Raw genomic sequence first — 12,167 nt, forward strand, 5'->3', positions numbered from 1 at the left:
TTGATTGATATATAAGCAAATATCAATCTACCGCCTTCCGGTTTTAGATTAACCAACAAATATTCTATTTAATTGGCCAGATTGAAAGAACACGTGATAAATGACATCAATCAATAAATAAAATAAATAATCGACTTGAATCAAACTTAAAACATCAAAAATAATCTGTCTCGGTCCTATTGTGGCCTTAGTCTATAAAAATCTACTCCATAAATTTAAAATAAAAGTCAAAATCAGTGTTTAAATTCAATGAAGAAAACATAGTTAAGAATGAATGAAAGAGATTCTCTGTGATTTGTAGCATGTGTGAGGAATTTCTCCAGCTTTTATCTTCAGTCTTCCTCCCTTCTTTTCCTTCTTCCGTGCTGGTGCTACTTCACAGTAGCCTTCTGTTCTATGCTTCTTTCCTTTGTTCTGCACTTCCGTGCTTCTTCTCTCTTTCTTTCACTCTGTACGTTACGACGCTTTTTTTCTTCTGTACGCTTCTGCCCTTTTTATTCTTTTTAATGGGCCTCCTCTTTGTATTCTTTTTTAAGCACATCTCCACTTAAACCATGTAGATAATAAAATTATAGATTTCATTTTCAAATATTAGACTTCATCTTTATCAAGAACTTTAATACTATCAAGATAATAAAATAAAAATATTTTATTTCCTTTCTTTTAGTATTTTTTTCTTTTGAAGTCTTTTAAATATATTTTATTTCCAAATTTAATCATTTTTCATCTTTTATATAAATCTACAATTATTAATTCAATTAAGCACAAAATTAGGGATAAAAAGTCTAGATAAGCACTAATAAAATCCCTAAAAATCTCTATAAGATTTGGGCTTATCAGCCGTCCAAATAATTCTCCTGAAATGTTAAATTCAGGAAGAGTTGGTATTGTCTTCGAGTTTCCAGAAAGGTAATGTTGTGGGGACCCGGACGCTAATCAAGTTCTTAATCATCATTGGGATAATTAATCGATTATAAAACATGGTCTAAAAATTTTTCTTTTTAAAATGCGGAACGTAGTGAAATCAAGACATATATACATATCAGTATATAAAATACAAGTCCTGTATCATAAACATTTATTCAAACTAGAGTTTAACAACTAATATCAAGTGTCCAAATCCTATCTCAGATCAAAGTCCGGAGTCTCCACTCTAACTCGATCTCTCCTCATCTCCTCGACCCTGAACCTGTCCCACCTGTTGTCAAGTACACATACAGACAAGACAACAGCCGGATAATTCCGGTGAGAATATAATCCCAGTATAAATCAATGAAAAATGCAATCATATAAACAATATAAAGCATGTAATCAGGTAACAGATATATGTATCAAATTCTGAAACATAATCAATCATAGACTGTCGACATATACGTGACTCCACGTTTTAGACTAGACTCAATCCTAGCTAGTCTAGGGATCCCGGTTTCCAGACATTGGCATTCCATATCGACCAACAGTAATAGAAAAGACTCCAGTTCTATCCACGTCGATATAGTATCGATCACCAGTAATAGAGAAGCTCTGGTTCTATCCACATCAGTATAGTATCGATCACCAGTAATAGAAGAAACTCCGATTCTATCCACATCGATATAACATCGATCAACAGTAATAGAAGAAGTTATAATTCTATCCACATCAATACAATACCGATCACCAGTAATAGAATGAGCTATAATTCTATCCACATCGATAGCCAATTATCCAGTAGCAGACTATGGCACTTCCGCCAACACAATATCTCATGACATCGTGCAATGTGCCCGTGGTGATCCCACCACTATCAGACACTTCTGTCATAAGACTACTCGTCTAATACCTGCTATCTATAATCAAGAGAACAAGTATATCAATCAAATCAATGCAATATCAATGCAATAAAATAAAGTATGTGATTTAGGGGATGTAGGGAAACTCAAGTCTAATCCGACTCAAGTCGATCTCCCAATACCACATTGACTTATACCTTTCTTTCGTCGGTTTCTGGTTCAGTCGAAGTCTTGAATTCACAGTCTGTCTGGCAATGACAATATCAATAATCTCATGTCAATATACCTTTCAAATCAATATCAATCTGATCAATCTTGATTTAATTCAAAATCAACGGCATAACGGTACAAACTCAGTATCCCCGTCAATACCATATCACCAGATAACAGTTACAATCCATAACCCATACCCAATACAATCCGTAATCCAATCACAATTCAAATCTGTCTGGTATAAATCAATATACCCTAAAAATTCATAACAATTCCATAATCAGTCCGTTCCTTAATCTGACTTCGATTCTATGATGTCTAACATGTCAAGAACATCATATATGAATTCCATTCAATTCTGACAATATCATAATTCTAAAACATGTCAAAACGTAGTAAAACTTACGTCCAATTGTAGCCTACGTTGCCAGGAACTCAATACCGAAGTCGGATTTAAAATCAGACGGACGGATTCTTCAAGGTTGAAGCTTGAAGCACAAGAAGCTAAACTTCCCTTCGGATTTCAATTTCTATCTCTAAGGATTATGTTGCACGCATATATATATATAGACAACTCACGCATGCATCACGGCAAGTGGCTTATTTTTCTCCACGCACGTCGCACCGCGGGTGCGGTTCATTTCCTACCGCGGGTGCGGTGATGACCGCGGGTGCGGTGTCCCCTAGACCGCGGGTGCGGTGCTCGTGCTATACAAATAGCCTACCTTACTGCCTCCTCACCGCGGGTGCGGTGCGTCCTATGTCGCGGGTGCGGTGCTGCTCACAATGTACATTTCATAATTCTAATTTGAAATGTGCTTCTCGGTATTCCGATTGATCTTTTCATAATCACATGACATTATAAATCAATCCTTATTAATTACAGTGATTAATTCTCGGGCATTACATTTCTCCCCCCCTTAGGATATGATTTCGTCCTCGAAATCACAAGCAATCTATCATATCAATAAGGAGTATATACAGAAATGTAATAGAACTTTACATCAGTGGAACAATGCTGGGAATTCCTGTCTCATATCAGATTCAGTCTCCCAAGTGGCTTCTTCCACGCCATGACGAGTCCATTGAACTTTCACAAGAGGAATTGTCTTTGTTCTGAGCTGTTTTTCTTTACGATCGATAATCTGGATCGGTTTCTCGACATAACTCAATGTCTCATCCAGCTCGGTCTCGTCCGGCTGAATCACATGAGAATCATCAGGGAGATACTTCCGCAGCATTGATACATGAAAGACATCATGTATTCCAGATAATGAAGGCGGTAATGCGAGTCGATAGGCACGATCTCCTATCTTTTCGAGAATCTCATATGGACCAACGTATCTTGGAGACAATTTCCCTTTCTTGCCAAATCTGACAACACCTCTGAAAGGAGAAATCTTCAAAAATACTCGGTCTCCAGTCTCAAATACCAACGGTCGTCGTCTGAGGTTGGCATATTTGGCTTGTCGGTCTTGAGCTGCCTTCATTTTCTTCTGAATCAATTTAATTTTTTCAGTCATATCTCTGATCATATCAGGTCCAGTCTCAGGAACTTCAAAGATATCATCCCAATAAAGAGGGGATCTGCATTTCTTTCCGTACAACGCTTCAAATGGGGCCATCTCAATACTCGTCTGATAGCTGTTGTTGTACGAAAATTCACAAAGAGGCAATGCATCTTGCCAATTAGTGCTGAAATCAAGCACTACAGCTTTCAACATATCTTCCAATGTCTGAATCGTTCGTTCTGACTGTCCGTCAGTTTGTGGATGATATGCGGTACTCAGATGTAGCTTCGTACCGAGAGCTTGCTGCAAACTCTGCCAGAAGTGCGAAGTAAACCGAAGATCAGGGTCTGAAACAATCGACTTGGCACTCCGTGCAGTCTTACCACTTCCTTGACGTAAATATTCGCCATCTGGTCGTATCTGTACGTCATATTGTATGGAATAAAGCATGCTGATTTGGTCAATCGATCAATCACGACCCAAATCGCATCACAACCTCTGGAGGATCTCGGTAACTGCGTCACAAAGTCCATAAAAATGTGATCTCATTTCCATTCAGGAATGGACAAACTCTGTAATAATCCTCCTGGTTTCTTTCGTTCAGCCTTCACCTGTTGGCAATTCAGACACTTGGCTACAAATTCAGTGATATCTGATTTCATTTGTTTCCACCAATACTGTGTCTTTAAATCATTATACATTTTCCTGCCACCAGGATGAATGCTAAAACGACTGTTGTGCGCTTCTGTTAGTATTTTCTGTCTTAAATCCGAGACATTCGGCACAACCAAACGATTATTCACATACAAAATACCATTTCTCACCTGATATTCCGATCGATGTCCCGCTCTGACCATAGAAATCGAATTCTGTATATTCTGATCACTTTTCTGTTCCTCTTTGATTCTCAATATCAATGCCGGTTCAGCTTGAATCGTATATAATCTCAGAGGCTGACAATCTATTTCAAAATCTAATCCAGAAAAACAGCACTCTTCTATCAAATTTGATACACCCATCGTCGATAAGGATAGTGCACATACCTTTCGACTCAGCGCATCTGCTGCTGCGTTGGATTTCCCTGGATAGTACTTGATTTCACAATCAAAGTCTTTCAGCAAATCCAGCCATCTCTGCTGTCTCATATTCAGCTCTGATTGCGAAAACAGATATTTCAAGATTTTGTGATCTGGATAGATTTGGAATTTCTCACCGTAGAGGTAATGTCGCCATATTTTCAAAGCAAAGACTATGGCTGCCAATTCAAGATCATGAATTGGGTAACGAGTTTCATGGGGTTTCAGCTGTCTCGAGGCATAAGCAATCACATGCCCTTGCTGCATCAATACACAACCCAATCCTCGGTGAGATGCATCACAATAAACAACAAATCCACCAGTGCCTGAAGGAATCGTCAACACAGGCGCACTGGTCAGTCTCTTTTTCAACTCAAGAAAACTGGATTCACAGTCTTCTGTCCACACAAATGGAGCATTCTTCTAAGTCAACTGTGTAATCGGTTTGGCAATACTCGAAAAATCATTAATGAATCGGCGATAATATCCTGCCAAACCCATAAAGCTGCGTATCTCTGGTACAGATGTCGGTCTTGGCCACGAAATCACTGCCTCAACCTTACTGGGATCAACTGATATCCCGTCTCCGGATATGATATGTCCCAGAAATACCACCTGTTTCAACCAGAACTCGCATTTCGACAATTTAGCATACAGTTTTTCTGCCCTCAAAATGCTCAACACATTCCTCAGATGATTAGCATGCTCAATCATATTCTTTGAATAAATCAATATATCATCAATGAATATGATAACAAAATCATCCAAGTATTTCTGAAAGACGCGGTTCATCAATCCCATAAATACCGCCGGTGCATTCGTCAAACCAAAAGGCATGATAATAAACTCATAGTGTCCATACCTGGTTCTGAATACTGTCTTAGAGATATCAGAGTCCCTGACTCTCAATTGATGGTATCCAGATCTCAAGTCGATCTTGGAATACACCGAAGAACCCTGCAACTGATCAAATAAATCATCAATACGAGACAATGGATATTTATTCTTTACCGTTGCCTTGTTCAGTTGCCTGTAGTCGATACAAAGTCTCATCGACCCGTCTTTCTTTCTCACAAACAGTACTGGAGCACCCCAAGGAGACACACTCGGTCTAATGTACCCCTTGGCCAGTAAATCCTCCAACTGTTCTTTCAATTCTTTCAATTCGATCGGTGCCATCCTGTATGGAGCTCTCGAAATCGGAACTGTTCCTGGAATTAACTCAATGCTGAAGTCTATCTCTCGAATCGGAGGCAATCCAGGAATCTCATCTGGAAAGACATCAGCAAATTCACACACCACTGGCAAATCCGCCAATGATGGGCTCGGTTTCAGTAAATCAACTGAATATACCAGGAATCCATCCGCTCCCTTCTGCAATAATCGAGTCATATTCATTGCAGATATCAAAGGGATTCCAGCACGAGAACCTTTACCATAAAATTTCCACTCCTCAGCCATCTCAGGTCTGAATCAACTATCTTGTGGAAACAATCGACTGTAGCTCGGTACTTGGTCAACATATCGATACCAAAAATACAATCAAAATCAGATAAACCAAGCACAATACAGTCTAATTCAATCGTATGCCCATCGTACTGCAGTATACACGATTTAACAGATTTCATTGATATCAATCCTGTCCCTAACGGAGAAGAGACAGACACTACTGCCACAACATCATCAGGTGCATCCTGTGCCTGCTCCTCAGTCAAAGCAAACAATCGGGCCTGCTGTCTAGGAGGCTGGCTCGCTGTCTGGCTCCCTCCTGGCCTCTGCTGTGACTGAGTAGACGGTGCTGGCTGAAAGGAATTGTGGGGACCCAGGCTCTAACTCAATTCTTTTGGGATTTAATTGGATCTTTGTTCGAAAATGTGGGTCAAAAATTTGCTTTTAACATTAATTCAAATGTGTAGTCACAGCATAACATTGTCTTTATAAGAAATAAACAACATAATGTACATACATGTCTGTCTAGTACAACCATACACTAGTGTTTACATACCAACTACAAACATAGGTGATACAAGTCTAAATAGAAACCACTAGAAATCTTCCATGCCCGAGATCTCCACGCTATCATCAACCTCTCATCTAGCTCGTGACCCAGATCCTGCCCCACCTGTTGCCATGCACACATACAGACACGACAACAGCCGGATAACTCCGGTGAGAACATATCCCAGTATAAAACATGGATGCATGCAATGTAATAATCATGTACAAGAGCATAGCATATATCAAGTAACATTAATGCAAATCTAAACATGTAGAAGAATACAAATCTGTATTCAACATTTAAATCTTGACTCGACTCATTTCTAATCTAGGGATCCCGTGTGAATAAGACGGTCTGTTACCTACCCAACCACTCGAGGCAACGGTACGTCTTATTCCTAGACTTCGGTCAACTCTGTATCGAAGGTCTACACATAGAGTAAATCTACTACCATGCGTCGATACACCGAAACGTCTAGTTTTGGCCAGTCTGCCAATATCTCCTATCTCAGGACTCGAATATAAATCAATAAACAAGGCATTACATAATGAAATGTAATAACAATCTAGTATGTGATTTAGGGAAACTCGTATCAAATCTGAATCGAGTTGTGCAATCCCGAGACCACATGAATTATACCTTTCTTGTCGAATAGTCGGTGTCGTAGTCGAAGTCTCGAATACCAAGTTGTCAATACAAATATGAAATAGCATAATAAATGTGCACTCTATCAATATACATCTCAATGTACAATTCTGTAATCGCTTTCAATGTAATTCAACGGCGTAACGGCGTAGTCTCGCAATACCGATAACTCAATCTCAACATAACAATAATCGATTAACCTCAATCAATTCAACATCAATAGCACAATCATTTCAACACTGAAAATCTGCATAATCTCTCATAATACATGTTGGAATTTCGAAACAACGTCATACGGTATCTGAAAATCAATCCGGTAACATTTCTACGATATTCATGATATCAAGAACACAATATAACTAACATATTACAATTTCTCCAACATCTAAAAGTCGAAATATGTTGGAATTACATAAAACTTACGTCACCTTATAGCCGTCGATGCAAGAGACACAAATCTTACCTCGGAACACAAATCGGATGGCTAAATCTCGCACAATCACAACTCTAAGATCAAAAGAAATGGAAGCTCTCTCCTTGAAGTTCCCTCGGCCTCAGCACTCTGAAATGGAAGAGGTGAAGACACATAATCTATATTGCATGGTTTAAAGCACATGGCTCATTCTTCAAGTTACACGCACGACCGCGGGTGTGGTACACTAGCAGTGCGGATGCGCTGTACCCACGGCACATCTTGCATTTTCCGTAATTCTTAGACCGCGGGTGCGGTCCCTGCATGACCGCGGGTGCGGTCTCACCACCGCGGGTGCGGTCTTGTTAGCACCGTGGGTGCGGTCTTGCTTCGCACAAATCCATCAACTTTCTGTCAATGCACCGCGGGTGCTGTCCACTTCTGAGTGCGGGTACGGTCTGGCTTCGGCCTTACATTGTAAAATTCTATCTTTTTCACCTAACACTTCATATAATATAACATGCATTCTCATTGCTTCAAATCGAACATCAATAACAGTTGATAATTCTCGAGCCTTATATTTCTCCCGCCGGCGAACTCACACCGATATGATGGCCGAGAATCTCGCCTTCCAAATGCATCAAGGTCAATTCAACTCGTATGTCACCGACCATCTGTCTCACATTGACTCCATGATGCGCTCGCTGCTTGTGCAAGGGGGCGTTGACCCATCGACCGTGCCGCCGTCTCCGCTACCTCCTCCCCCATTCCAGTTCCAGTATGATTATTACCAGCACGGGGGTGCCGCCGGAGTGCAACCGCCGGAACATGACGAGGATGAGCCTTGATCAGGGGAGTTTACTGTTTCCCCTTTCTTTTTATTTTGCATATTCTCTTTTGCATTTGCATTCATGGTTCTTTTTGTTCTTAGTTTTTGTTTCGTTTTGTGCAATGAGGGCATTGCACAACTCTAGTATGAGGGGGGTAGATTGTTTTGTTAGGTTGTTTTGCGTGTTTAGTTAATTGGTTTTAAGTCGTTGCATTTATGTTGTTTAAAGTCGTTATGGTGAGAAGACATGTTTATGAGCCAATGATGATGGTGAATTGATAGTTTACAAAAATATTGATTGGGTCACGTCGTGAATGATACTCATGATTGTTAAAGCATGAATTCTGGTACAAATTTTGAACTTTTTGAGCACATATGTGTGGGGGCTAGAATTTTGTAGGAATAATGGTGAAATTTGAAAGTTTTATGTGGTTAACTTGAAAGGCACCATTTATGAGTTGATTTAGCATGCAAACCCGTGAAAATAAGTCGCTATGTGGGACCTTGAATGAGAAAATTCGATTCGCCTTGAACTTTACATTTACCTCCGTTCCAATGCACTCATTAAAAGATCATACTCCCAACCGGCTGTAATCCAAAGTTATATTATATTCTTAGCCTAGGGAGTACATGTGTGAAAATTGTGTATTCAAAAAAAAAAAAAGAAAAAAGAAAAAAAAAGAATAAAGAAGGAGATGTAAGGTGAGGGGGAATAACAAAAAAGAAAAAAAAAAGAATAAAGAAGGAGATGTAAGGTAAAAAAACAAGGCATTACATAATGAAATGTAATAACAATCTAGTATGTGATTTAGGGAAACTCGTATCAAATCTGAATCGAGTTGTGCAATCCCGAGACCACATGAATTATACCTTTCTTGTCGAATAGTCGGTGTCGTAGTCGAAGTCTCGAATACCAAGTAGTCAATACAAATCTGAAATAGCATAATAAATGTGCACTCTATCCATATACATCTCAATGTACAATTCTGTAATCGCTTTCAATGTAATTCAACGGCGTAACGGCGTAGTCTCGCGATACCGATAACTCAATCTCAACATAACAATAATCGATTAACCTCAATCAATTCAACATCAATAGCACAATCATTTCAACACTGAAAATCTGCATAATCTCTCATAATACATGCTGGAATTTCGAAACAACGTCATACGGTATCTGAAAATCAATCCGGTAACGTTTCTACGATGCTCATAATATCAAGAACACAATATAACTAACATATTACAATTTCTCCAACATTTAAAAGTCGAAATATGTTGGAATTAAATAAAACTTACGTCACCTTATAGCCGTCGATGCAAGAGACACAAATCTTACCTCGGAACACAAATCGGATGGCTAAATCTCGCACAATCACAACTCTAAGATCAAAAGAAATGGAAGCTCTCTCCTTGAAGTTCCCTCGGCCTCAGCACTCTGAAATGGAAGAGGTGAAGACACATAATCTATATTGCATGGTTTAAAGCACATGGCTCATTCTTCAAGTTACACGCATGACCGCGGGTGCGGTGATAAGTGGTGTTTTTACGTGTTTATTGCATTAGTTTTAGTTGTGTTTACATTGTGCATGCATGCATTTCATTTACATTTTGTTCATTTTAGAGTAATTATTTGCATTTTATCATGTCTCACTTGTGTGTGATGAATCTGCAGGAAAAATGGTCGGAAAACGGAAAATATAGCAAAGTGAATAAACTGAAGAAGTTGGACAGAAACTTGGCGCCCGAGCGGTACATTTCTACCACCCGGGCGCGAGAAGTGAAAAAACTGAAAGACATTACAGAAGGTTGGCGCCCGAGCGGTACATTTCTACCGCCCTGGCGCGAGAAGACGAAGTGCCGAGACAGAGATTTGGCGCTCGGGCGGTGATTTTCTACCGCCCGAGCGCGAATACCGCACCAGTCGAGCAACATTACGGAAACATGGCGCTCGAGCGGTACTTCGCTACCGCCCGAGCGCCGCTTATTTTTGGAAAATCTCATTCGCGATTTCTTACCTTAATTTGGATGGTGGTTGCTATGGAAAGGGGAGGGCACAAATTTTGGGCATTGATTCAGACATAATTCGACAGCCGTCAAGGAGCTTTGGAGAGAACTTTGCGCTTGGAGTGAAGATTTGAAGTTTTCCGGGCATCGTTCTTCGCAGATTTCGTCACGTCTCGTATTTCTAGTTTATTTTCCGTTGTTTGAATATTGTTTTGCTTATTTTCATTATGAATTCTAGTAGCTAACTTTATTATTTGTTGGGATTAAAGGGGATCCTACCCCAAACTTTCAGTTGGTTAATTTATATTTCGGTTTGTGATTTATTCTTGATTATTCTACGATTTTCATTGTGTCGTTGAGCATAGCTAACTTTTACGACAATTTTATATCACGAGTGAGTTCGAGAGAATAACTAGTGATAGGATCGAGTAGTATAATCTGCGGATCTACAATTTGCATAGACATATGAAATTGGATACGTGTCGATAGTCATAGTCCTTAGGGTCGAAAACTAGGGGATTTCATCAATCGAAATGCGGTTCATTCTTGATAAATAATTAAAGACATTTAATTACTTCATTGAGTGAATTAGTTTGGCATAGCTCGAGAGAGTGTGTTCAATTGAATAGGAAATCCTGTCGGAAGCGTAGAACACAATCGAACGAATTAATTAATTAATAAGGGGTAGGTGAACCAGAATTCCCAACAAATTCTTTTATCATTTGAAATTTAATCAATTGATTTGGCATTCATATTTCATCATTGAATCTTTGAGCTTGTTTATTTAAATTTTCTTGAATTTTATTAGTCATAAAACAAACAATCAAATTTCGTCGCTAAAGTTTTAATAACTAAAATAATAATTGTTCAACACAGTCTTCAGTGGAACGATACTCGTACTCACGTACACTATATTATAACTTGACATCGTGCACTTGCGATTTATTTTGAGCATACAAAATCATATTTTTTATTGGGGATTTTACTGTGCAAGTTTTGCTCGATCATGCGGTACACTAGCAGTGCGGGTGCGCTGTGCCCACGGCACATCTTGCATTTTCCGTAATTCTTAGACCGCGGGTGCGGTCCCTGCATGACCGCGGGTGCGGTCTCACCACCGCGGGTGCGGGCTTGTTAGCACCGCGGGTGCGGTCTTGCTTCGCACAAATCCATCAACTTTCTGTCAATGCACCGCGGTTGCTGTCCACTTCTGAGTGCGGGTGCGGTCTGGCTTCGGCCTTACATTGTAAAATTCTATCTTTTTCACCTAACACTTCATATAATATAACATGCATTCTCATTGCTTCAAATCGAACATCAATAACAGTTGATAATTCTCGAGCCTTACATTTCTCCCCCTCTTAGACAGGAGTTCGTCCTCGAACTCGTAAACAAGTAATCATGCAAGTATATATGAAACAGTCTAATCAAAATTGAAAGGAAGACTCACATCATATGAATAGCTCGGGATGTTTCTGTCTCATCTCAGACTCTGTCTCCCAAGTTGCTTCCTCGATGCCATGACGACTCCATTGAACCTTTACAAGCGGAATGGTCTTGGTTCTAAGCTGTTTCTCTTTCCGATCAAGAATCTGTATCGGCTGTTCAATATAGCTCAAAGTCTGATCTAACTCTGATTCGTCAGGTTGAATGACATGAGAATCATCCGGCATGTATCTGCACAACATCGATACATGAAAAAC

The 12,167-nt window shown here is 39.6% G+C and overlaps 1 protein-coding gene across 1 annotated transcript in view; it reads left to right on the forward strand.

Moving 5' to 3' along the window:
* Positions 1 to 302: 302 nt before the first annotated feature.
* Positions 303 to 12,167, forward strand: part of LOC140835780 (ABC transporter I family member 11, chloroplastic-like) — a 41,123-nt gene continuing 29,258 nt past the window's right edge. Inside the window, exons 1-2 of the mRNA XM_073201188.1 lie at positions 303 to 451; positions 841 to 909. Of these exons, the coding sequence (XP_073057289.1) occupies positions 303 to 451; positions 841 to 909 (218 nt within the window). The remainder of the gene's footprint in view (positions 452 to 840; positions 910 to 12,167) is intronic.

The sequence above is a fragment of the Primulina eburnea genome, chromosome 7, assembly GCF_022965805.1.
Source record: "Primulina eburnea isolate SZY01 chromosome 7, ASM2296580v1, whole genome shotgun sequence".
Lineage (NCBI taxonomy): Eukaryota > Viridiplantae > Streptophyta > Magnoliopsida > Lamiales > Gesneriaceae > Primulina > Primulina eburnea.